General features: G+C 39.3%; 1 protein-coding gene across 2 annotated transcripts in view; it reads left to right on the forward strand.

The window, feature by feature from the left end:
• The window catches only part of NDST1 (N-deacetylase and N-sulfotransferase 1), a 116,437-nt gene extending 89,643 nt beyond the window's left edge, over positions 1-26,794 (forward strand). For both annotated transcript variants that reach the window (XM_081942643.1, XM_081942644.1), the window contains exons 6-15: positions 151-336; positions 4,845-4,973; positions 5,909-6,091; positions 7,078-7,174; positions 8,086-8,209; positions 9,661-9,835; positions 10,200-10,370; positions 18,738-18,847; positions 20,387-20,489; positions 22,386-26,794. In XM_081942643.1, coding sequence (XP_081798769.1) covers positions 151-336; positions 4,845-4,973; positions 5,909-6,091; positions 7,078-7,174; positions 8,086-8,209; positions 9,661-9,835; positions 10,200-10,370; positions 18,738-18,847; positions 20,387-20,489; positions 22,386-22,505 — 1,398 coding nt within the window. In that variant the 3' untranslated portion in view covers positions 22,506-26,794. The remainder of the gene's footprint in view (positions 1-150; positions 337-4,844; positions 4,974-5,908; positions 6,092-7,077; positions 7,175-8,085; positions 8,210-9,660; positions 9,836-10,199; positions 10,371-18,737; positions 18,848-20,386; positions 20,490-22,385) is intronic.
• Positions 26,795-27,545: the final 751 nt, after the last annotated feature.

Raw genomic sequence — 27,545 nt, forward strand, 5'->3', positions numbered from 1 at the left:
GAACTACGTCTTAAACTAGAATTCCGCCTGGATTAGACTAAGATAAAGAAATAAAATGAATGCGTGGCTGTTCCCATTTGCAATGTAATTATTTCATTAAAATTCCTCTGTTAGTACTAGAGGATAACAGTTATGAATTCCTTTGCTTAGGAACATGGCATCCCCACAGATATGGGATACGCAGTGGCCCCTCATCATTCAGGGGTGTACCCAGTCCATGTGCAACTCTATGAGGCCTGGAAACAGGTGTGGGGGATCAAAGTAACAAGCACCGAAGAATATCCTCATCTCAAACCAGCCCGCTACCGAAGAGGATTTATTCACAGTGGAATCATGGTTAGTAGAAAACATATCAATCTTGTGAACTATGGTGATGAATGCTTGTTCCCCCCGCCCCCAAGATTGTTTTATAGAATGCTAAACATAAATCTAGGAATAAACCTTTTATACCACAAATTGGTCAAGATATAAAGAAGGGTAAAGTTAGAAATTTGTTTTTTTAGAACTTTTTTCCCCTTTGTTATTTTTTAATAAGCATAAACAACAATAAGTAATAATACAGTGGAGTCCTTGCAGGGACTCGTGATTTATGACACGTTTGATCCCTCCCTCGGGCTCAGCCAGGTCATCTCCTACAAAACCTTTATTATATACCGTAATAATCAATTTAATGAATTTTGCAGTTATTTATCAATGCTATGGTCAGCTCTAGAAGATAGTTAATGTTGACATTTTTTCCCTCTTATCTTTAAAGATCTAAATTATCTTAACCTATATAAATACCAAAATAATGTATTATTTGTGTCTTATAGCCATAAAATAAAATGTATTACTAAATAATAAAAAAGAATAACCCAAACCATATCAAATAATAAATCTGCTTAAATTTGAATTGCAGTATTATGTATTTCTAATTTCATTAAAAAAGTTGTCTGAGGATCACAGTTAAACTTCACTATCGTTAGCAATTTTTAACTTTATAAATGAAATGTATATATTCATCAACCTACACAGATACTATTTCTGAATACAGTTTAAACTAGTTTACATGATTTTATTTTAACCAGCTGTCAGTCAATGACCAAATTAAAAAACAACAACAGATTTGATCATTCTTTAATGAATTCTTGGACAGAATTTTTCAACAGGTCTCTGTTGTGAGATTCTATGCAAGGATGCAACAGTAGACTCCTGAAGGAAAGTCAGTTCTCAAAACATTAGTGTCCCAGGTCATGCAGGACTTTTAACGAATAAAAATATTATCTGGAATTATACCTAAAAGCAAATTGGCAGCCACATGTAATTGGCACAAAATTAGCTGAATATGCACCTGTTTCTAACCCTTGATGCAAGATGGACAGCTGTGTGCAAGAGACTCTCGCGTAGAGTGAATTGCAGCGTGGAAATCAGTAAATGCGATGGCAGTCAGGACTGAGGTAGAACATTCTGTCCTCTACCGCTGGTGTGGGCAGTGGGCGGGGGAGCTGCAGTTGGAAAACAACATTTATATCTACAGCTTTTAACTGCTTTTCAGAAAAATAAGTACCAGTGCCAGGTTGTGCCCAAGGTTTTTATCTAATCAGAAGGATTTACAGAGGTGCTCTGGTTTAATGGAGGCGTATTTCTTCTAAAAAGGTGGCATTCATCACTAGGATGATTACCATATTGTCTGGATTCATTTTCAAACTTTTTTTTTAACATATCCACTTGCCTGTAAGTCCCAAACACATTAAGGCAGAGAGAGATGCTCTTCATTTCTTACGTACTTAGGTACCTATTTGCCCATTGTGCGATTCCCAAAGCGTAACAGAAAGGTTAAAAAAAGCAAGCAAAAGAAATTAAAGGCAGGGATGAGGCAAAAAGAACAGCAAATAAGTCTATTTTACAGCAATACCATTCACTATACCCCTGAAAACCTTTCTATTACAGGTAGTCCTTGACTTAACAACCATAATTGAGCCCAATATTTCTGTTGCTAAGTGAGACACTTGTTAAGTGAGTTTTGCCCTATTTTATGATCATTTTTGCCACAGTTGTTAAGTGAATCACTGCAGTTGTTAAATGAGTAATATGGTTGTTGAGTGAATCTGGCTTCTCCTTTGACTTAGTTTGTCAGAAGGTTGCAAAAAATGATCACATGATCCCAGGACACTACAATCGTTTGTGTAATTTGAGTCCGTTGTCAAGCAACTTAAAGGTTAGGGATTTTTTAAAAATATAGATTGAGGCTTCATACAGGCTTAAAACACTAGTTTGTCCAGAATTACCTCTAGAAAATTGTCTTCATAATGAGCCATATCATATTTATAGCACAATATTGGTTGATGATTCTGTTTCAGTTACATCTGAGTTTTGAATAATGCTAATAAATACCTTATGAAAAGCCAATAAGATAATCTGTGTTAAAAGAATAGTAGGTATTAAGAATGGTAAGTGGTGAACATTGTAAGAAGTCTATTGATAAAGAAATGGGGAGTGGGGTATTCAGGATAATCCAGATTCCAAGAAGTTTGTTAATTAGAAAACAGCATAGTTAAAATGAGATGGCCAAGCTTACCTTCTAAGAAGGGAAAAGGATATTTGGAGCATTTCATATTACTTATTCAAGGAAATTCTATTACAAAACTATTAGTACAATCTTGAACTCCTGAGTTTTGCATGATTTTGAGCAGTGTATAGCTGTTTTAGGAAAATTAACTAATTGCACGTGTTAGAACCTCCACATAATTTCAAGAGCATGCTTTGGACATTGTTAATATGGGTTATCTTAAAGAAATATCTCTATTTAGTTACATTGCCAGTTGCAACTAGAATTGTGTAATTGCAACTTGAAAATCATCTGAAGTTTTATGTTGAGAGAGAGACCATATTACTTTACAATAAAAATTCTTAACAAAATTTTTAGCTGGATAGATAATCCAAGCAGCTAAGGAATTCTTTACAATTTCCATGTGCCTGGCCCTTTAAATAATTCCTAGTAAACCTATTAGACAAAAAAGGGCTTAATCATTTGGTGAACTTTCCCCATGGCCTGCCTTGGTTGTTATGATGGACTGCATACCGTGCACGAAAGTTTCTGATGGCCATCGGTGATTGTTTCTTTTTCCTGAGATAGTCTAATCAGCTTGAAAGGAGCAGCTGCTGGGTACTTTGCCTTTGTTCTCAAATTCGTGAAAAAGTGTAAAATGAACATAGGAAGAGATTTTTCTCCCTTGGGAAAGAAGTAACTGGAACAAAGTTTCTTCCTTCTGTTGTCCTCACACTGCATCCCAAATGCATGTACCAGATGCAGATTGTACCCTTTGCCTCAGCATGTACATTTAGGCTTTTGGCAACATTTGAAGTAAGCCAGAGCCATATATGATAGGCGGTGGCTTTGCCAAAGCCAAGCAACTGATCTCAGTTATGTCTCTTAATTTTTCCAGTGTCCGCTGCAACAGTGCCTTAATAGGAGCACATGGTAGAACTTGCTTCATAGCTTCCCACTTATCAGGATTCTGCACAGGGTATCTTAAATTAGGTTAAGGAGGCAAACTGTGCAGACCCAGCACGACAGGACTTATATCAAGCCACAATAAAATAAAACAGTGTTTTAGCACGGTAGCATTTCAGCACAGCTTACATATAGAGTGAAACTTAAAAAATCATGCATAAACAGAGAACCTCAGCAGATGAAAAATCGCAAGACAGACTTTTTGGTTCTCCTTAAATTAGATAAATAATGATTTTTTTAAAAAAAAAATGCATTTTTGTATTTATGATCAACCCCAGCGTCAGAGGCTTTCTGTACCCCAATGTTCCCTTTGAAGCATAATGAAGCATATTTTAGTCTGATACATTTGACATAAATCAGATACCAGGAAACTCTGATTTTTCCATTTAGCTTATCTTTCTCCAGTGTGGGGATGGGAATTGGGACATAGTTGTTTTGTGAAGCAGTTTGGAAAGTATTCTTTTGTTTAAAATTGAGAAGTACTAAAATAGGCAGTCAGTCTGCCTTGGTTTGAGCTAATGGGCTTGAAGGGGTGTGTGTGAGAGAGGGGGGGGGGGGAGGAAGGGAAGGAAGGAAGGAAGAAAGAAAGAATGAATTACAGAGTTGGAGATTTTCTAGTCGAATCCCCTGCTGAGGCAGAAAACCCTATACTATTTCAGATGAATAGTTGTCCAGTCTCTTCTTAAAAACTTGCAGTATTGGAGGATCCACAACTGCTAGAGGCAAATCTCTCCACTGATTAATTGTTCTGTCAGGAAATTTCTCTTTACTTTTAGGTTGCTTCTCTCCTTGAGAAAGAAAGGAAGGGAGAAGGAAAGGAAAGAAAGAACAGTTATGCACTTATATGAATGACTGTATTTATGTGTGAAAAGATGAACCCCAATATCATGGTACAGGATCAATTCCACCCTTACTAAAAACTTCTCCACCTCCAAAGTCAGTAAAAAGTGAATACAAAACAGTAGGAGACTTGGTTTTAGAAGCCTTGAAAGCCAGACCCCAATATTCAAATGGAAAGAATTAATGCTGACAGGATGAATTTGAGGGAGATCTGTTTAGCCTAACTATTTCTGCAGAGGGACCCTTTAGACCTACATGCTCCATTATCCTGTATGTTTTGGGGAAAAGTGGTGCAGAGTAAAATTAAGCAGTATGCAATAGTCATAAGAAGTTGGCAGTGCATAATAAGGCATTATTGGTCAAATTGTCTGCAACTCATTCTTAGCAAAGTCAGGATACCTTGAACCAATTTATATGGGATTTGTAAGAAATAGCACAGTGGATTTTAGATTCTTCTTAATTTGCTACTTGTCCGTCTTCCCTCTCCCCCCTCCCTCCTTTTTCTTGCTAGGTTCTTCCACGGCAAACCTGTGGATTATTTACACATACCATATTCTATAATGAATACCCAGGTGGCTCGAGTGAATTGGATAAAATCATCAATGGAGGCGAGCTTTTTCTGACTGTTCTCCTTAATCCCGTAAGTATGACTTCAAGGACCAAATGAGCTGAAATCCTTGCAGCAAAGAAAAGGTGGGATATAAATAGAATGATTAAGTTAAAAAATCCATTAACTACTAAAAGGTTCTGGAGTTGATAAATTCTAGAGCTGAATAATTTTCAGAAAAGTATGTATATGCATATGTATATGTAGGCGAGACAGGGTGTGTGTGTGGGGGGGTTTGGGTGAATGGATAGATAAATATGATTTAGACGTGATTAAGAAGCTGAAAGGGCTTAGGCATAAGAGATCAGCAAGAGCCATAAATAGTAATATCATTTGGATAATTGCCTGGTCAAAGTTTATTACATGGTATGAACACAGTGAAATACATTAAGTGGGCATAATTATGAGTGCTGTCAAGTAAACATTTTTTTTAAAGTCAACAGAAATTAGAACTGGAGAGAAACTGACTGAAGTTGGGAGCAAATTTAGAATAGATGAAAGCATTTTCTGACTCAGCATTTAATCCATTTATGGACTATATTGCCACAAGATGTGCCGATCAGCTTAGTTATTTTTAAAAGGGCAGAAATGCCTCCTAGGTGCACTGTTCTTTGTAGAAAATATGGCAAATAAATAGTAAGGAGAATCTTTAAAAAAAATTAAAGTGAATTAACAGAAGATGTAACTTTTATTATTGAAAGTAGTTTACTTCTTATCCTAAATATAAATATTTTTTCCCTCCATCCTGGCTAGATTTTTAAACTTCTGTGGGATGTTTGGATAGAGGATAGAAACATGGTGTTTCTTAATGCAGAAAAGCATTTTTGTGGTTTTTAGTTAGTTCATCTGCATGTTTTGTTTACCTGCAAATAAATGTTTAATATTTCACTGCAAAAATTCCCCAAATACTATGGTAACCATTCTGATCTATGGGGTTCCCCCGCTTTCTTTTTCCCTCTCCTGTACAGATCAGTATCTTTATGACCCACCTCTCCAATTATGGAAATGACCGCCTGGGTTTGTACACCTTTAGGCATTTGGTCCGTTTTCTGAACTCCTGGACTAACTTGAAGTTACAGACGTTGCCACCTGTGCAGCTGGCACAGAAGTATTTCCAGATATTCTCTGAAGAAAAAGACCCCCTTTGGCAGGTGTGCATTCACTGCCCCCCTGGGTCTGCAGCGCAAAAATTTTCAGCTGTGTTTTATTGTTTTGTCTCTTTCTTGGTTTGAAAATCTGGGCAAGTAGTTGCCTGTTATATAATACTCTATTTCGTTAATTGTGGTCATAGACCAGTAGGATACTTAATACTCCCCAGGAAGAGTGGCAGATGTGAAATAACGTTCTGTGAAATGTATAGTGGCTGGAGACTTGCAACAGTATTCAGGGAGATTTGCTTCTCTCTATCCAGTGAGTAACACATCTCATCTGGTCACTTTCTTTCAGTTGTACATCTGTTTACAAAAAGGGTATTCTGAAAATTATAGATCATAATACTGGACCCCTGGAGAGGAGAGACTGGTTTTGAAAAATGTATTTCTTTTTCCTTTTAAGAGGGTGGAAGTCAAAAACAAACAAATTATAGCTTCCAAAGTACGGAGCAGACTCAGTATAGTAGCGAAGTAAAAGATGATATCTTCCGTCTCTTAATTATGATATCTTCTATGACTTATGACTTACAACCACAATTGAGCCCAACATTTCTGTCTGTAAGCAAGCTGGTTGTTAAATGAGTTTTGCCCGATTTTACGACCTTTTTTTTATCACAGTTGTTGAGTGCATCGCTGCAGTTGCTCAGGGAATCCCGCGGTTGTTAAGCAAATCTGGCTTCTCCCATTGACTTTGCTTGGTGGAAGCCAGCTGGGAAGATTACAGTTGGGGATCACATGAGCCCGGGACAGCACAACTGTCATAAATACACACCAGTTGCCAAGCCCCCCAAATTTGATCAATGACATGGGAATGCTACAGCTGTCACTAAATTAATGGCTATAAGTCAAGGACTACATGTACTTGAAATTGCTGGCTTTTGAGATACCTCTTCAGTAAGAACAGTCAGTAAGAACATTTGGGCTATAAAAAAAATCCTGTTCTCATGGATGGCCTGGCTGATTCCCAACACGTTGTCATGTTTTAGGATCCTTGTGAGGACAAGCGTCACAAGGATATTTGGTCCAAAGAGAAGACCTGCGACCGGTTCCCAAAGCTACTAATTATTGGTCCTCAGAAGACAGGTATAGTAGTAACTGATGTATGCGGTATTGCTGAAATATACTATCCCAATGATTAAATTACAGTACCTTTTTAAACCATAATATATGAACTAAACCACAATTGACTGAGCATGTACAATCCACTACCCCAAAACTTAACAAGCCATCTTAAGGTGTATTAGTGTAAGCAGTTTAATACTCTTCAACTTATTGTCATAGTAAGGACAATGAATGCTGTTTCAAACAATGGTGAGTACAATTTGAAGTTATTGAACAGTTATTGTTGGTGTCATTTGTTATCACTTATAAGTGTTCATGGTTCAACATAGGAAACTGGAATAAAAAAAAACAATATTATATTTCGCCCTATTTTTTTTTAGAGAAAGATTATTTTTTGTAACAGCAATGTAATTCATCCTCAGAGTTGGAGAAGCAACTGCTAAAAACATTTAATACAATGAAATCTGATAATATTTAGGCTAAGTCTGTAAGGTTGACAGAAATAGGAAATCTAAGTTAAAGACTCAGGCTTTACATCACAGGCTTCTTTCCCTCCCCCGCTCCGCCTGTGAGATGATAGCTGTTTAAAAGGCCATGTAGTAGGATAAAATATCATATGTGCCGTAATTAACAAATGCACTGGAGTAATCGTTGGTTTTTAACATTTTTATTGAGGACTGAACACATCAAATCCGCTTATCCCTGGAATAATCTAGATCAGTATTCCGCCTCAGCAACCTTAAAGTCTGTGGACGTTAACTCCCAGAATTCTCCATCCAATATGCTGGTCAGAGAATGCCAGGAATTGAAATCCACAGACCGTATATCGTTGATGTTGGGAAATAGTGATTGAGAATGTAGAATTCTGTCAGAAGCTTGGTGGATAAGCTCTTTGTTCCCTTGCCCCATTTCTTCTCTTCTTCCTTGAAAAGGTACCACTGCCCTCTATCTCTTCTTGGGGATGCACCCTGACCTGAGCAGTAACTATCCCAGCTCGGAGACCTTTGAAGAGATCCAGTTCTTCAATGGACATAATTACCACAAGGGCATTGACTGGTAGGCCTCATTCTCAATTTTTGTGCTGAGGTGGGTGGATGAGGAGCTGCCCCTTCCACTTATATTTTGGTTCATAATGACACTGCAAAGGAATGAAGGAACAGCTTTGCAATTTCCTAAACTATTTTTCCGGAATGTTTTGAAAATCAAACATATTTAGTAAGGAAGGGGCAAACTTCCCTTTGGATTTAGATTTGTGGAAGAAATATACATATTTAGCTCTTAGATTTAATTAATTAATTAATTTTATTTGCCATCCATCTCATTTTGAAGCAGTTCTGGGCAGCTTAAAGCATGAAAACATTAAAACCAGAAGTAAATATTCCTAACACAATAAAATGAAGTACAATCAAAGTAAAGTCATAGTTACAAGATGGGGATGGAGACAGTGGTGGAATTCAATTTTTCTTACTACCGGTTTTGTGGGTGTGGCTTTGTGGGCGTGGCAGGGGAAGGATACTGCAAAATCCCCATTCCCTCCCCATCCCACTAACCTGCTTTCCAGCTCCATTCTCCTGTTCAGGGCCATAAAAGAAGATCAGCTGGTAGGCAGCGGGGGCAGGGCCAGCCTATTTTCTGGTTTTCCGAACTACTCAAAATTTCCGCTATCGGTTCTATCAGAACCTGTCAAAACTGGCTGAATGCCACCTCTCGATGGAAAGAGCCAAATGCAACCGGGGGGGAGGGGAGGGGAGAGGAGGTAAGGTTGACTCTTAATTGATCAACCACCTCCAGTGTGATATCCCCCATTGGTACCCAAGCCATCTGGTAGAACCTACTGTAAGGCTCTTATGGAAAGTCAGAAGGGTGGGAGCTGATCTCACCTCCATGGTAAGATATTTCAAAGGCCGGGAGCCAGTTACTTGTTCTATTTTGTCAGCAAACCATCTCTGTAAGCCTGAAACACAGAATTGTTACACACGTTTTATCTCATTCTTGTACTGGGTTTCTGCAGTGATGCCCTGTAAACCTGTGTTAATCCTACTGGACTAACATGTGAATGAGGAAAACAGGGTTTTGTGTTTAATGTCTGTTGTATGTCTGTTGTAACATTTCCCCCCTCTTTTCTTAAAATGTACCATTTATTCCTATCTGTCTGCTTGGGAAGAATGGGGATCAACAGCAGGTCTGTTTGTCTTGTGTTCAGTAGTTCATGCTGCATTTGCCGTATGCTTAATCTTTTCTATAAATGTAATAAACTGTAGTCTGTTAATTCTTTGATTCAGAAGAATGCTTCATTGGTTGTTCAGGCTTAAGTTCTAAAATCAGCTACATTCTAATGAATGTCTTGACTAATACGGTATGGGCCTGGAAAGAAACCTTTGATGTGTCTTAATCCTTGTTCTGTTTAAAGTGGCATAAACAATTGAGGTTGAGTAAGAAACGGAAACTATTTCTGTATTGCTTCACCCAATCTATTTTCCCCTTTCTGTTGCTGATGTTTTTTTAAGGTATATGGAGTTTTTCCCCATTCCTTCCAACACTACTTCTGATTTCTATTTTGAGAAGAGTGCCAATTACTTTGATTCAGAAGTCACACCAAGGCGGGCTGCTGCACTGCTTTCCAAGGCAAAAATAATCACCATCCTCATCAATCCTGCAGATCGGGCCTACTCTTGGTATCAGGTAAGCTGCTCCATGGCGGTGTTGTCGTCTTGACCTAAAGCACTATTCATTAGTGGAAAGGCAATGTAGCTCTTAAACGTAATAACAGCAGCTCTTATGTCGTTAGAGAAGCTCTTCCTGGCTGCCCACCAGTCTGCAGGGATTTCTGAAGCAAAAATTTCCCTTTACCATTAGAATTCAGCTTTCTAGATTGCTGTGCCTCAATTTGTCCTAGATCTCACATTACCCTAATGCTGCCTGTTTTTATTTGTGCCTTCCTCTCTTTCCTCCACTTTCCTCTTTCTTGTTTCCTCTCTGTTTCTTGGAATGTCTCTTGTTCCTGTTCAGCAGAAGGTTCTCAAAATTGGTTTTTTCTTCTTCATAGCATCAACGAGCACATGATGATCCAGTTGCTCTGAAGTACACTTTTCATGAGGTGATTACAGCTGGACCTGAGACCTCTCAGAAGCTTCGGACTTTACAGAACCGTTGCCTAGTACCAGGCTGGTATGCTACCCATATTGAACGCTGGTTGAATAATTTTCACACTAATCAGGTAAGCAAGTCACGAATCTTCAGTTTTACCTTCTCACAAAACAAAACAGAGAGAGGGTTTTATAAATCAGAATCTATATATATAAAAACGGCTGTGTGTGTGTGTGTGTATTTGTGTTACAACCCCTGGTATGCCCAAATATATATATGTTTGTATTTGTGCTGATAAATAAATAAAGGGAGACTAGTATAGATCTATTTCAAGCTATTTAGCTCTCATCAGCTAGCCATACACTCACTGGGAATCAAACCAGGGCTGTATTGCATATTAGGCCGATGTAATTTCCACTAAGCCACAGGCTCTCTTCCTTATCAGCTAGGCCAGGGAAATAGGTATGTATTTGTGTTACAACCCCTGGTATGCCCAAATATGGGAGGGAGCTCACTACTCCCCCTTTTCTGTCCTTCGGCTCATTATAGAGGACCATCCAGGCAGAAAACCATATTTTTATTTTTAATGTTGCCTTTTTATATTTGTGTTGTATTTGTGCTGATAAATAAATAAAGGGAGACTAGTATAGATCTATTTCAAGCTATTTAGCTCTCATCAGCTAGCCATACCCTTACTGGGAATCGAACCGGGCTGTATTGCATATTAGGCCGATGTAATTGCCACTAAGCCACAGGCTCTCTTCCTTATCAGCTAGGCCAGGGAAATAGGTATGTATTTGTGTTACAACCCCTGGTATGCCCAAATATGGGAGTAATGAGCCGAAGGACAAAAAAGGGGGAGTAGTGATAGGCGGGAGGTATCGTCACGTTTATTCATGTTGTGAGGGTGTTTCTCTATTTCGATGGCTTCCATAATTATTCCCGCCTACCAAACATCTGGAAACCAGCCCTAGTCAACAAACGAACCCCACCCACCACCCAGGCCGTTACAATACAAAACAACAATGCACACACAGCCAGCACCACTCAGCACCAATCTACCAATCATGATACAACCACACAACCAATCATTCCACTTACTGAAACAAAGCCAGCACTCCATCCCCTCCCACAAAGATTTACAGGAAGACGGCAGCTCCGTTCGCACTTTAAGCCAAAGACAACAGCCTGAAGATGGCGAGTGAGATCTTGCTGAAACGTTGCCAAGGCAATCTCAATCTTACACGGGAAAAGACCCGAATACAACAAAACCAGCATATATATATTCGAGCATAACTCTGTAACGCCTTGAGCAATTTCAACCAAATTTGGTACACAGATTACTTACCCTCTGGAAACAAATACTGTAAGACACCCCTAACAGCCCTGGGGTGTGTTCTGCTAAGATACAGCCTGTTGTGCCTTACAGTGGCTTCTACCGTACTGTCACAAAATGGCTTCTGTGCAGCGTAGTGTAGTCGCCATGGTAACAGCTTCACAATACTCCACAAGGGGGCTCCCTCTGGTAAGGGGGAAAAAAACAGCATTAGAAATTAAGGTGGTATCACCTTTCTTGACGCTTCTGGGGCACAAGGAAAACATTTGTAATTAATTGTCGCCAAAATCAGGGCTTTTCCTGTCTAATACAGGATTAGGATAAATAAATACCCGGGAACTGCTGGGTTATCAGTAGTGTTTATATACACAACCATATATTCAATGCTGTTTGTTTCTTGTGGAAAATGCATATGTTTTCTGGAATGTTGGAATTCACTAAATTCGCTCTGAAAAGCCTGTAAAGAGGTTCCCTGAGAATTGGATAAAACACGTAGTTCCTTCCAATGCTAATAATTTTATCCTGTGAGATTAGTTGAGAATAGCAACTAATAGCAGCAAAAAATTCACCATACTTGTGTTTTATTTTGAAGTTAAGGGAATGAGAGATGCAGCTGTGTAGTTTGTCAGCTGGCCAATGTCAGGATGGATTAAAAATCCTATTACTCCAACGTTATCTTCATGGTTTTTATAACATTAAGAAAGAAATCCATTAAGGACATGGTGAACATTTCCAAAAAACCTTGCTTCTGGCCACAAAATGCAGATCTCCTTTGTGGGTGGATATAGTACTTAAAAAGCAGACTGTTATTCCATCCTGCGACAACCGCAGTCAGTATTGCAATTTAGAATCAATATATATGTAGGGACGCGGTGGCTAAGATGTTGAGCTTGTTGATAAGAAAAGTCAGCAGTTTGGTGGTTCGAATCCCTAGCACCACATAATGGAGGGAACTCCAGTTACTTGTCCCAGCTTCTGCCAACCTAGCAGTCCGAAAGCACATAAAAAATGCAAGTACAAAAATAGGAACCACCTTCGGTGAAGGTAACAGTGTTCCATGCGCCTTTGGCATTGAGTCATGCTGGCCACCACAGAGACGTCTTCGGACAGCGCTGGCTCTTTGGCTTTGAAATGGAGATGAGCACCGCCACCTAAAGTCAGGAGTGACTAGTACATATGTGGGAGGCATTACCTTTTATATATGTAGGCCAAGTTTACAGTCATGGGGATAGTAAGCAATTTGTTAGAGACAGGTAATATTCTGGTTGGTTGTTCGCTCGTTCATTCATTTTCTATTAAATTTATATGCTGCCCATCTCACCATTGAGCAACTCTGGGTAGCTTGCAACAGATAAAAACAAGACTATAAAAATATTAAAAGCAATTAAAATGAACAAAAATTGGGTCAACTAGGAACCGGAACACGGGTGGGATGGAGGTGGAATCTTCTTAGTCCATTACCTACTTCCAGCATGGAATACCCCCATCAGGGCCCGAAGCCAGTCTGCAGAACCAGGTTTTGAAGGTCCTTCAGAAAGCCAAGAGGGGTAGGGATGGATCTCGCCTCCAGAACATCTTTCAAAGATCTTGTGTAGAATAAAGCCAAGCAAGTGAGCCCTACAAATATTCTCAGTTAAAAACATATGCCATGATTGCATTTTGAAAGCAATCTGGTATTTTCTCCGCCGGTGGTTGCTTGTGGGGGAGCAGCAGACAGACAGTTGTGGAACAACAGAAACCTCACTTTTCACTTCCCACGAAAGGGAAGAAACCTCAAAATAAATTGCTAGCACCATTTTGTGCATGAAACAGTTGCTAAGGGAAAAACAAATGAAGCAGCCTGGCTGTTCACATATTTATTCTGTCATTGCTTCATTTTGCATATAGCCATACAGTAGGTGTGATATATACCAATGCAGGAGAATATTTGTAGTTCAGAGTTGAAACGAGAGTTCTTTGGTGCTCTCTGAGCTTGCTTGTTTTCTTGCATGTATCATTACCCTAGCCCAGTGGTCGGCAAGCCACGGCTCGCGAGCCAAATGCGGCTCTTTACACATTTTAATGCGGCTCTTCAGTGTGCCGGGCGCCCACTCCGCTCCCTCCTCTCGGGCTTCGGAGGGAAGCTTTTTCAAAAGCCGAGTGACAAGTCTCCCAGGCTGTAATTTGCCGAGCTGTACGCGCGTGCCTGTTTTCCACGGCGTGGAGCAGCGGCGAGATTCTGCGTGGCGAGCGATGATTCCAGGGGCCATCCGGGAAGATGAGGAACGCGAGGGGAGACCCTGCCCCCCCACTGATGGCCCCCAGAATCATCGCTCGCCGCGCAGAATCTCACCGCTGCTCCACGCCGTGGAAAACAGGCGCACGCGTACAGCTCTGTCAGTCTCTCTCTGATTCCCTCTCTCACTCCCTCTCTCTGTCTGTCTGTCTCACTCACACACACACACACTGTGGTCACCTTGTTGAGTGTTCCAATCACATTTGAAACACTCAACAACTGGCCTGCATTTATGGTATTTTGCAGCATAAATGCAGGCCAGTTGTTGAGTGTTTCAAATGTGATTGGAACACTCAACAAGGTGACCACAGTGTGTGTGTGTGTGTGTGTGTGTGTGTGTGAATCAGACAGACAGACAGAGAGAGGAACAGAGAGAGGGAGTGAGGGAGGGAATCAGAGAGAGACTGACACACACACACACACACACACACACACACACAAACACAGAGAGAGACAGAGGGGGAGGGAGGGAGAGAAAGATAGACAGACAGAGAGAGAGACACACACAGAGTGAATGATTAAGTGAATGAGTGAGAGACAGACACATCCACATACACAGAGTGACAGAGAGAGAGGAAGGGAGGGGAGAGAGACAGAGGGAGAGACAGAGACACAGACACACACACACAGAGTGAGTGAGAGACAGACAGACACCCCCCCCCCACACACACACAGAGTGACAGAGATGGGGGAAGGAGGAGAGAGAGACAGAGATACAGAGACAGACAGACAAATAGACACCCAGAGAAAATGACAGAGGGAGACAGAGAGGGAGGGAGGGAGGAAGGGAGGGAGGGAGAGTCAAAGAGCCAGAGAGAGAGAAAGAAAAAGAAAGAAAGAAAGAAAGTGGGAGAGAGAGATGAAATGAAAAACAACAACATACAAACCTGACTTACTCAAACTATCCAAGGAAATGCAAGGCCAATGTTCACATTAGTGGTTGTGACTTTGTCAGTCAATGTCAGGATGTAATTTTCTCTACATTGTAAGGCAAATTTTACAGAATTTAACGTTATCGATAAATAATATCGTTCTAAAGTTTTTGTTTTATTAGTTGTGTTATTTGTATCCTCCCGACCTATGTGGATACTTGCATGCAGAATATTCTCAATAAAAACTTATTGAAACTAAAAACAGTGTACCATCCTATGTATTTTCGGTTTTAAAAATGCGGCTCTCAAAATAAATTTCAATCGTGGTTTTGGTGAGATTTGGCTCAGTTGAAAAAAAAGGTTGCCCACCACTGCCCTAGCCAGATAACATCAGTGCTAGTAAGAAGCTGTAGGAGATGACCAGGCTGAGCCCGAGGAAGGGGTCAGATGCATCATCGGTCATGAGTCTCTTCATGCCCACAAGAGATCTGAGTTTACCATGAATTTCTTATCTAGTGCCAAATTGCTTTGACCATTAATAGTTCATATTTTTATAGATAGCTTAAGCTTATAATAAATCTTTATATTCATCTGAACTACCTGGATCTCCTGATTTCTCTGGCACCTGACACATTCCTAACAATGGGAAAGCAAACTGCCTACAAACTCTGCAGGTCTCTGCATGGTGACAAAACAGAGTGCCTAATTTTAGTGATTTGAGGGTCATTGTAGATGTGATAGAAATAAATGAACTCAGATATTGAACCCAGATTGTGACATGAGAACAGAGCTGGAGTGGTTCAAAAACCTATGTGGAATGCCTTAATAATAAACTAAATAAAGTACAAAACAGTTCAAATCGGAAAACTAATGACATAAATAATCTAGCTCGGAAAAGTTGGCTAAAATAAACCTCACTGAATTTAGGATTTTACTGAAAATCAGAAACCAAGAAAGCATGTAAAGTTTCGTTGGGGTCTGAAATCTAATCAATAAGCATGGGGTGTCTTGAGTTTCAAGACCCGAGGTGGACCATTATAGTACCTGTACGATCTGTGGACTTCAACTCCCAGAACCCCTGAGCTCAGGAATTTTGGGAATTGAAGTCCACAGGTCTCAAAAGGATCATAATTGCCCACCCTGATCTAAACACATGGCTATTAAATTGCATTTTTACAAACAGTAACTAGTTTCCAATTCATAATCATTTTGAAGATGAAGCCAAAGCCTTTAAATCAGATGAGTGTAACTACCATGAATACAGTCATCTGATATATTATTTTCTGTTGGATTATTGGCATTTTGGGATTCAGCAGGTAGGATCAGGAAATATAGGAGAATTATTTTTATTATTTAGAAATATTTTTCTAAATATTCTAAATTATTTTTTTGCCAAGATAGGGATCCTTATCCTAGCATTGTGCATTTGGTTTCTTAAGTGATAGCTATGCTATCTGCCAAATTGAGAATCATTTCCTTCATCTTGCCCACCCCTGACCTAGACACAGTGCACTGTGGTAGTGCAGTGCTTAGTTGTAGTATTGCAGGATAACTCTGCCCACTGCCAGGAGTTCAGTCCTGACTGGCTCACGGTTGACTCAACCTTCCATCCTTCTGAGATCGGTGAAATGAGGAGTCAGATTATTGGGGGCAATATACTGATGTTGTAAACCGCTCAGAGAGTGCCATAAAGCACATGGAACAGTATATAAGTTTAAGTGCTATTGCTTTCTTTTAAGCCAGCTATTATTAATAATAATTAAAAAATCAAAATAATTTTAAAGAAACCCTGATAGCGGTTGAATCTTGTGACTTGCCAATCGGTATGTTACTCCATTTCGATGAGAATTTTGATGCAGTTTTAGTACAATTCAAACTAGCTTTGTCTCAACTTACTTCTTTGTCCAGCCAGCATTTAACTAACTTGCTAATCATAATCTCATGAGGACTTTGTCTTAATATTGTAGACATGGTGCATTTGATTTAAGCAAAGCATTTAGCAGTCTGCTAAGAAGATTAACATTAAGTCTGTCTTAGTACACAAATATTACTTATGTTGATTGGAGGCTGTAACTAATAATTGGGTCTGGTGCAAAGCCTTTTATTTTAACACTGAAAAGGATGCGCTTGTCATCAACAATAACAAATAGTTTTAATTTAAGTAGTTTGCTAGCACCATCAGTTGTGAACTGTAATGATGGAAATGCTCCATCTTATTACTTGAGATGTTCATGTTAAAATATTTATATTGAGGGAAATAATCTAGTATGATCTATATTGAATTTTTTAAAGAAGCTTCCTGGTTTGTTTCCCTCAGGAGGATTTGAATAAATCTGGAAGGTCCCTTCTCCATAACCCCTGTTCACACTCTTTATTTTCCCCCTCCATCTCTTTTTGGCTGTTATCTTTGGAAGGATGGAGTATATGTACAATGCAATAGCAGAGTTGGAAGGGACCTTGGAGGTCTTCTAGTCCAACCCCCTGCCTAGGCAGGAAATCCTATACTGTTTCAGACAAATGGCTATTCAACATCTTCTTAAAGACTTCCAGTGTTGGGGCATATATATAATTGTCTTCTTACAATCTAGCAATTAGAGTCTCAATTGCCCAACATATAATATAGTCTGTTAGATGCTAAAAAAGAGAGGAAAGGGCATATACAACATTATTTCATGTATACCTACTTCTTTTATTTCTAAATTAATAGTTTGCATATGCTGGTGGGCATTACTTTTTTTTTTCAAATGCAGTAGCATTAATTAATTAATCTTAATGAATTATTAATTATTTTTTTATCCTGGTGTACACTTTTTCTTTTGAGTGTGGCTTCTGACAGGTGTGTGCGTTAGACATATGAGACATATATAAATATGAGAAAACTGGTGTGGTGTAAAGATTAAGAAGTTGGATTAGCACTTAGGAAACCAAGCTCAAATCCACTCTCAGCCAAGGAAGTTCACTGGGTGATTTTGGATTAGTCACTTTCTGTCAGCCCAATCTATTTCACAGGATTGCTGTGTGGTAAATTGGGATGAGAGATAACCAACTTGAACTCCAGGATGGAAGGCAGAAGATAAATCGAACAAATAAATGAACCCTTTTATTTGAGAGAGGGAAGGTCTAGGCTTGGACCGAAACTTAAGTTTATAAAGTTGAAGAAGCTAGGAATTGTGCAATATTTTTATTTGCATTTGCAATTTTTATTCTGACTTTGGTTGGGGAAATCGTCTTGTATCATTCTCCAAGTAGGTGGAGACATCATCCAGGCATGGGTATGACTCCGTCAGGATCCAACGCGACTGGATCTACAAGTATTAAAGACACACCCACGAGGCTACTCCCCAGAAATAGACTCAGTCGATCCTTCGATTAGCTGGGTCTCCCTATCTCTCCTTGCTAATTTCTCTTCCTTTCGCTAAAAATACTTAACACCTTCTCACAATTGGCTTCCCCCTTCAAATTGCTTACAATCAGGATCCTTCTTCGCTCTTTCAGAGCTTTACAGCCTTGACGAGGCTTGCTTCTCTCTGGCTTGGCTGCCTCAGCAGCTAAGCCTTCGCCCTTTTGGTAAATATAATCATTTGAATGAATTTTAAGCCACATAGAACAGTTGATATGATTCTTCATCTTAGGTTTAAGTTAGGAAATATCAATGTAAGAAAATGACTTTGATGTAGTTAACAAATTTTAGTGGAGGGTAGGTCATCGAGGGACCATATGTGTGCCCATTATGGTACTATAAGTTTAGAAATACTTGTTCACTAAGTTAAAGCAGTGTTTAGTTTTGTTATGCTATTCGTTTCTCCTGTGCTTTCCAGTTAGGATATAATAGAAGTGAAATAGAAATTCTATACAAACAGAAGTGGATTTATTTATTATTTTGATTTGCTCTATTACTACCTCTCAGGAGTAAAACTGTCTCTATTCCTGATGCTATACATTGCAGTTAGGAAGGTGTATGTTCAGTATAAGAGAGGAATCTAACATATATATGTATTTAAAAATGTCTTTCAGATTCTTGTTCTGGATGGGAAGCGACTACGCACAGAACCAGCCAAAGTAATGGAAACAGTCCAGAAATTTCTTGGAGTGACAAACACCATAGATTATCATAAAACTCTAGCGTGAGTTCATCATATCTGCTTTTGTTGAATATAATCTTTGAATATATTTTCAGCATTGGATCCTACTTGCTTGCATCCCTCACATTGCATGCATTTTTCCCCCTGTCAATTGAAGAGCTGATTGGAGGACTATAGAATTGGCTTCCTTTCATTTTGCAGACATCAAGACTGCTCTGAAGCTTTGAAATCTTTCATTGCAAAGGATCTTTGTAGTGGTTAGCAGTAAGACTGTGTTCTACTCTGGTTTCAGTAGCAATAAAATGCAGAATACTAAATACTGTTTTCTAACAAATGCATAAACATTACACTGAAACATATCTTGTGGTGCATAGATGACTGATTGTCCATAACAGAACACTGTGCATTTTCTTTCAAGTACATATTATATACATACAGAATATATGTAATAGGAAAATCATCTTTTCTATCTTCATTCCAGATAATGAAGGTAGAAAAGGGATTAATTTCCCTGTTTATCTTCTTGCAAACACTTTGACAAGGAGTTTCTTCCCTGGTACAGTTTAAAATGTGTGAATCTGAATTCCTGTGGAGAAACAAATTATGGGGACAGGAGGAGGGAAGGAAGGAGAGGGAGAGGATAACCATGCTCACTTCTCCATGCCTCGTTACTTTTTTGTGAAGAGGTTATATCCAGGGGGAGGTCTACAAGCATTTGCACAAATAAAATAAGATATCAGCCTACCATTAAGTTGCATTAGTGTGGAGTGTGTCCTTTGAAATCTGCAGAAATTACCATTCTCTTGTTCAGAGGTGTGGGACATTTTATAATCAATAGGTATTTATTCCTTTCTTTCAGAGCATTTGCATTTGTAAACAATTCTGGCTACTGCAATTCCTAGTGCATGACTTAAGAACCCTTTTTAATAGGTGTGTTTGTGTGTGTGTGTGTGTGTGTGTGTGATATCTAAATTTAGGTCAAAAATGGGTGGAATTCAGCAGGCACTACTGCCGGTTTGCTCATTTGCATGTTTCACTCGTGCGTGCGCTTTGTGCCCGTGTGCATGCTTGATGTGCGCTGCACACGCAATTAAAATTGTTCTTGAAAACAAACGCCATCTTGAAAAACAAGATGGCAGTGCCGACAGTGCCACCCGGGGAACCGGTTCGGGGGCGTGGCAGGCTTGGGTCACTGCCGGTTCCATCGACCCAGGTCGCCAAACCACTACCAGTTTAGCCGAATTGGTCCGAACCAGTAGGAACCCACCACTGGACAAGAAGCAATTTATATCTAGCTGCAGGACCACCACACAATGCAGTTTAGAACATTGGAATTAATAGATTAGCAAACAAATGTGAAAGGATACAAATGTATTCTTTCTCTTCCACTGCTATTGAGTTCTGTAGCAGAGTAATAGTGTGACATGGGCATTCCATATGTTTGATAAAACGGATCTCCTTTTGATCAGGAAAGTTGGTTTCCATATTTAATGATATGTAATTATTGCATGTATAAAATAAGTAATTCTAGTTACAAAACGGGGATCATTTGTATATCATCTTCTTTGTAATTTGTGATAGGTTTGATCTCAAAAAAGGATTCTGGTGCCAACTATTAGAGGGAGGGAAGACCAAGTGCTTGGGTAAAAGCAAAGGAAGAAAATACCCAGAGATGGATTTAGATGTAAGTATGTAAAATGAGGGCATTTTTCACCTGCTGTTCTTAGAAGATAATGGCACAGTTGTGTGCTGGGTAGCCAGCTGATCTGATTTTGCAAGGACAGAACTAACCCACTAATCTTTGCTCTGTATTCAGTGAAAGCTGCTTCCTCTCCATGATGAGATTCCCTGCCACTGCAGGAAGGCTATGAATGTATGAAACACATGCGCCCCAGTCACTTAGATTTCCCCCCACAATCATAGTTCACAAACTGTTGCAAGATAAGATTTGGGCCTACTTAGGCATTTTTCATGAATCTTTTGCAGTTGGGCAGTAAGACTGTACATATTACCATATTTTTCAGAATATAAGACACACCGGAGTATAAGACGCACCAAGGTTTTGAAGATGCAAATAAAAAAAAAGAAGTTTTTGCACTCTGAAAATCTCCCCAAAACGGTCCGTTTTTCGTGAAAACGGGCCCATTTTTTAAAAAAAGGGCATGAATAGCCCTTAGGAGGTTTGTAGAGTGCTCCTGGGGGGCTGGGGGGGGGCAAAAACTAGCAAAAAAAGGCCCGTTTTTCATGAAAACGGGGCCTTTTTTGTAAAAAAAAAAGGGGGTCATGGATTATGGGGGTGGGGGGAATTGAGCAAAAAATGGCCCCAGGAGCTCTCTGGAAGCCTGCATAAGGCTATGCATGGCCATTTGGTGAAGGGGATGGGGTTTTGGTAGGCAAAGAATGCTGTATTCAGCGTATAAGACCCACCCAGATTTTCAGCCACTTTTTTGAGGGAAAAAGGTGTGTCTTATACTTCGAAAAATATGGTAGTTTTGCTAGGATGGTTCTTGTATCCTTACCCTGCTAAAGGGTAAGCTCTCCGCATAGCTGATGCTGTTTCTATGATGCTTATAGTAAATAGACACTAAATTTGAAGTCTTGTAGGTATATTGGGAGGTTAAATCAACATAACATGTTGCCTTTGATTTTTTCCTTACATTACCTACCGAAACCTGACTCCCCCCTATAGAATAATGCTTTGGAATCATCTTACATTTTGCAGTTTTAGGATTATAGCTATTTTCTGTTGAAAGACAAAGAATCCTTCATAATTTATGAGTTAAATCCAAGTTGAAAACAATCTATTTTGATTGGGAGCCTGCCCTGATTCTGCTTGGACTTTTACTTACTTACTAACTTACTTACTTACTTACTTACTTACTTACTTACTTACTTACTTACTTACTGGATTTAAATAGCTGCTTATCTCATATGACTTTAGACAGTTTACAACCACCAATAGAAACATGGTTAAAAACAAACACTTCTTCCCCCAGTCACCAGCCCAATTTTTCTTACAGCTCAACCCCCATCTTTGCTTGTGGGAAGAACCAGGTTTTCCTATCCTGCTGTAAGCCTAATAGGATAGGGATCTATGAGATCTCAGGTGGGGAGGCTGTTCCAAAGGGTTGGGGCAGCCAGCAAGAGGTCCCATCAGATGGCAACATTTAAAGCAGAGGGCCTGGAGAACAGCCACCACTAGTAGGATGTGCAGACACCCTCAAGTATATACTCATACTTGCCATATAGCATTTCCTCAGTCTTCAGATTGGAGAGTAACTTCCATTTCAGAGCCACCAAACATTTTTGTGAATTACAGTACAACCACCGATTTCAGAGAAAAAAGATAGGATAGCATTTATATATTGTGTTCTGCAGCCTTCAGAGCAGTGAAGTTCCCATTGATGCACTCTGTCATGGCTCCTGTAAGGATAGCCCTGGTTGGCAGCTAGTGGAGGAGATGTCTCCCGTGGCTTGATAATTCATGCATTCCAGGGTTCTCTGTCCCTCTAACACCTTCTTATATTTAATCATAGCATTTAATTATGTTTCTTTGTTCTTTTCTTTCTTCCTCATGCAGTCCAGAACATTCTTGAGAGATTATTATAGGGACCACAACATAGAGTTATCCAAGCTACTGTATAAAATTGGCCAGACACTGCCAACTTGGCTGCGGGAAGAACTCCAGAACACTAGATAGTCACTTCTTATCTCTCGTATTAAGCAATAGTAGAATGGATCCATGGGGTGGATCTCAAACCTCTACTCCAAGCCAACAGGATGTCATAAGATGTGAGATATTCAACAGAGAAGAAGCATTTTGACCAATATCCATTCAAGATGTTTGAGGAAAAATGGGAAACTGCCAACATGGTTAAACCTGGAAGCTTGGAAGAAAGCAGCCATCTGAAGAACTACTGGAATTGATGTACAAGCAGTGCCTCAGGGCCAAGCCAGGACTATTACATCTATTTCTGCCAGATTGCTGAAGACCCCAGCTTTACTGAAAGTATTGAGGTGTGCCTCCTTGGCTATAATGCCAGGTTTTGGTGAAGAAGATTTGTAATGATCTTGAGTTTTCCTCACATGTTATTTCCAATATCTGGAATAATATTACAACAAAATGACTCCTCCTCTTTGGATAGATGGCACGAGAGAACCAAGAATTCACCAGGGATCAAGAATAATAGTCCTGCACATGTATGGGTTTGCAAAAGAACATCATTGGTAATATGATCATGGAGCCAGAGGGAGGCCATGCTTCAAGCATGGACCTAATTATGCAATTTGGGCTCAGACTGAGATAGGACTGAGATAGTGTTCTGGAGCAGAGTTCTTAGTTAAAGCAGATGCTCTGTTTTTATACGAAAGACTTTGGAGGACTTTGGTATTGGCAATATTTAGATTATCCCAGATGGAATTTTTCTGTCTTCTTATTTAGAAATATATTGGGAAAGGGATGGAATGACCAAGCGTGAGCAACATAGTCATCTGACAATGTTGGCAAGAGAATTTGCTCCAGAGATATTTTAATTTGTGTCCTTCTTACAGCCCTGTCTCTGGTTTCAACATACAATTATGTGAGATGTGGTTTGAGATTCAATAATTGAATCCAATATTTTTTTTATTTCTGGTGCACATATCCTGCCTGTTTGAAAGAGGATGACATTCTAGCATCATGTGTAAACTTTGCTCTAATGGTCATCCTAAATACAACTTACGAGAATTGATCTTCATGAGTACTGAACAAACAGTATTTTAGTAGTTTTCTTTTTGAACATTTTGGAGTGGGATAGGGGATACATATTAGAGTGGGTATTCCCAAGTATTAGGGTCTTATTTTCCCACCCTTTTGCTACTATAGAGGATAGAGAAAAATGGCCCATGGGTTTGGTTGATTTGTCATCATAATGTCTGTTTCTGTTAGAATCATTTTAGGATAAGCCTGTGGCTGTCTATTTTTCAATTATTTCCTCCTGTCCAATGTGTCTTACTGAGCTGTGACTGAGACTTTCCGATAACCCACTTATTCTACTTTACTAAGTTCCTTTGTGTGTATATGTGTATGTATGGAATTTATAAATATGCTGCTAATAGTATTGTGTATTCATGCATGCACACACACATATACACACTTGCCCATCATTGCTGTCTGTGTTTGGAGCTACATTAACAAGGTAAATAGAACCCATTTTCCCCCATTTGGCTTATTCTGTTCTGTCCTGCTACATATTGGATGTGTCATAGGAAAGGCATGTTAAACTTGCAGTCCAGAGGGGACAGGAAAAACAGAGGTCATGACAAGAGTCAAAGACTTTTGAAAAGCCTTTTTAATTCCTCAGTGGAGGAATTAATGGCATTGGAGTATGGACTGGTCTGACTACTGTTTGATCCAAAGCTGGAAAGTTGCTATAATATTTTTTTAAAAAAAAAACTTGTTAGTATCGCTAATGAAGAAACATATACTATAAATGTAACAGTGGGGTATCAAAAAAGATTTCCAAGCTTTTTCAATTTGGAGGTAGATGTCTCTCCCCGCCCACCCTCCCCAGAATATCTTTCTGTTTTGCTTAAAGGTTTCTAATATTGGAAGCGATTGGCTAGACCAGCCATATTGTTCTGGTTTTCATTGAAACTGTAATCATACTAGCATTAGTTCCATAAATAAACATTTGGGCAGAAGCAAAAAAAAAGGTTTCTTCTTAACTTAGACCTTGACTGCCCATAATTTCTGCCAAAAGCTTATAGGCCTCTTTTGGGTCAGAGTAACTCCATAGAAGTCAAATGTTATTCTCACACCAGTGTCGGCAATTCTTCAATTACTGTCTGTGGCTTCAATTCCAGTTCTTCTAAAGTCCATCACAATCTAGCTATAGCTTCAACATGTTTGTTCCTATTGATCCTGTGTGTTAGCACCATCTAGTGGATCATGAAATTCCATAGACTCGTAAACATTTGAGTAAAATAAGAGTAAAAGCTGCAAAGAGCTTTAGGCCACAGAGTATATAACCCTTTAGTGCAGTAATCTAAACTGAAACATGCCCCGCCTCACCTCTACTTGAAATTAACCAGTAAAATAATTTATTTCACTGAAATTCAAATTTCCCTGAATATTAGGAGGAGCTTCCCCCCCCCTCTAATAATCACAACCTGTCTTTCTGTGTCTTAATTCATTCTTTTGCATCCTGCAGTCTTGCATTGTAGATAACACATCTCTGCGTGATGTGCTTTCAGATATAGGAAGACTGAGATCAAATCCCCCTAAATCTTAATATTATGATTTTTCAATCCCTCTTTATAGTTCTTACCATTGTTCTTCTCTGAGTTGATTACTCCTTTTCACCTTCATTATGCTTGTTGTCCCCGTTTGTTTAGGCAGCTATGCCAATAAATGAATGTACATTTGAGACAGAAGCCTGAGTAAGACCAAACGTGGGAAGATGACATTGTGTTGCGAACTCTTTTAATACAGTATTTTATGTGCAGCCTTCTGTATGAACAGATTTGCTCTACTTGAAAGCAAAGTGTGCTGAAGAGTTGAAGAGTTCCAAGCTTCCCAGTATCCCTAATTAGTTGGACATTTAAGGTAGAATGAATATGACTGGGGGGGGGGCGCGGGGGGCAGGAGGTAGAATTGCATCTCTTGGCCAATTTAGCTTGCCCTTCTGTTGCAAATCATCCAGAGGTCTTGGCTGGCTGGGGGAATTCTGGGAGTTGAAGTCCACACATCTTAAACACTGCCACGTTTGAAAAACATGGATGTCAAAGGAGGCTATTGGCAGAAAAGATGCAGTGACAGACTTGGAATGACAAGATCTTAACTTTTGACATTTGCAGCCTTATGAAATAAGGCACAAAGTCAGCAGGCTTCCAAGCCATTGTAAAAATAGGAGGGGGGAAAGTCAAGAAAAAAGCGACTGCTGAAGTATGGTAATGGAAAGACTGTATTGGTCCATTTGGGATATGGGTCATTCATCAGAAATGGTAAGCTTCCTTTGAGAAATTTTGGCTTGGAGCACACGAAAGGCTGTCCAGTACTGGGTTGATTTTACTACGACTTCAGATTTCTGAGTAGACTTCAATGCAGAAACCAAAAACAAAACTCCGAAATTATAATCTGCAAAACAATATATTTTCCTTTGCCCTTCGTTCATAGAATAAAACTTTACAACTTAAGAAGAAAGGATTTACACGCACCCCTTTTTTACTCCTGTTGTTGAGTGCAGTTTCTCTGTACATCTTTTGTCCATCAGGATACCTGAATCAAACTACCAGGTTAAGCATTTGATAAGGTGAAAATACAGTCTTACTTATCTGTATGATGGCCTTCCGGTAGCTGTTTTAAGGCAGTCCACAGAAGCAATGGTAACTGCTACCTAAAAAGTCATTCTCGTTTGAATATTATGATTATCCCTGTCTTACAATAACAAAATGATGTACAACATTTAAAGTTTGGCTTCTCAAGATAGCAGTCTACATGGTGTAGAATGCTGCCAAAAGCGAGACATACAAAAAAGAATTAAAATTTAGAATGTGCGTAAGGAAAGTATTAATTTGTACTGCTCCCAAATGCTGGTGTGATTTAATGTACACTAGAGAGAGGAGGAAACATTTGCCTTTTCACATAGTAAGTTGGTCAGCAATAGTTGGAAAACACCACTCTCTCTGGGTAACAGAGGACTTAAATAAAATCTGAATTTGAAGAAGGACACTTTTGTTTTTTGTTTGAGGTTTTTGTTTTTTGTTAAAAGGAAGAACTCTGGGAATTCCTTTTGTCATGTTTGCATGATATTCTGTATGTTTTCCCATTGGGATGGGTAGGGGTTATTTTGTCATGGTGGGAGGGAGGAAAGGTGAGGGAATATTTTTAAAAGTCTTTCTCCCGTATTTTTAATCTGTACTTGAACTCATTTTGGGTTCAGAAAACTGTGTCACTAATGTAATGTCCTGGTGAACTAACTGCTAATAAAATGGGGTTGTCTGTTTTTAGTTAATTTTGTGGCCTATTTTTGTATATCTGTAAACTTTCTCTGACTCTTTGATATTGATGTTGAAAATGAACTTTATTTTAATTTTTTTAAAGTCCATCAGGATTGAAATAGAACTAACAAGCTGAAGCTCCCAAACTTGATGTAGTCCCTTGCCAGAATCCTGGGGCAATTCCAAAGCTGTTCCAGAAGTTGTTACTCAGTTATATTTTTCCAATTTAGATTTTTGTACCAATTTAATTTTCCTTCCAGCACCTGCCTCAAGGTCAGCCAATGTGACTCTGGGCAACCTCCCTCCCCAAACAATGGCTTAGTTATACAATGAGAGAGTTCTGTCATCTGTTGCCTAAAAACCTTCTCTGACCACAAAGTTTATATGCGCATGTTTGGGACTGGACCGACAACCCCCACACACACACATTAAATTCATCTGTACTCTATTTAAGGCCCCAAAGATGGTATCCTAACATTTTACCATGGCCATAGTTAATCATTTAGATATGTACGACTTGCATAACAAATAAACAAAGGAATAATCCTGTTCATTGAACTGGGTTTGTCTGCCATTTACTTGATGCCAAATATGTAAGAACACTTGAGTTTCTTAAGATCAGATTTGCTTCCTTGGAATTCAGGATTTTATGGTTTATTTAACCCTAAAACCACTAGAAGCCTTTGCCAGGTGGCAGCACTTAGCACTGGGATCAAGGCTGGCTTGGCCTATTTTGCAGAAGGCCTGACTAGTACTCGGA

Source organism: Natrix helvetica (assembly GCF_964273705.1).
Source record: "Natrix helvetica genome assembly, chromosome: 1".
In the NCBI taxonomy this organism is placed as follows: Eukaryota; Metazoa; Chordata; class Lepidosauria; order Squamata; family Natricidae; genus Natrix; species Natrix helvetica.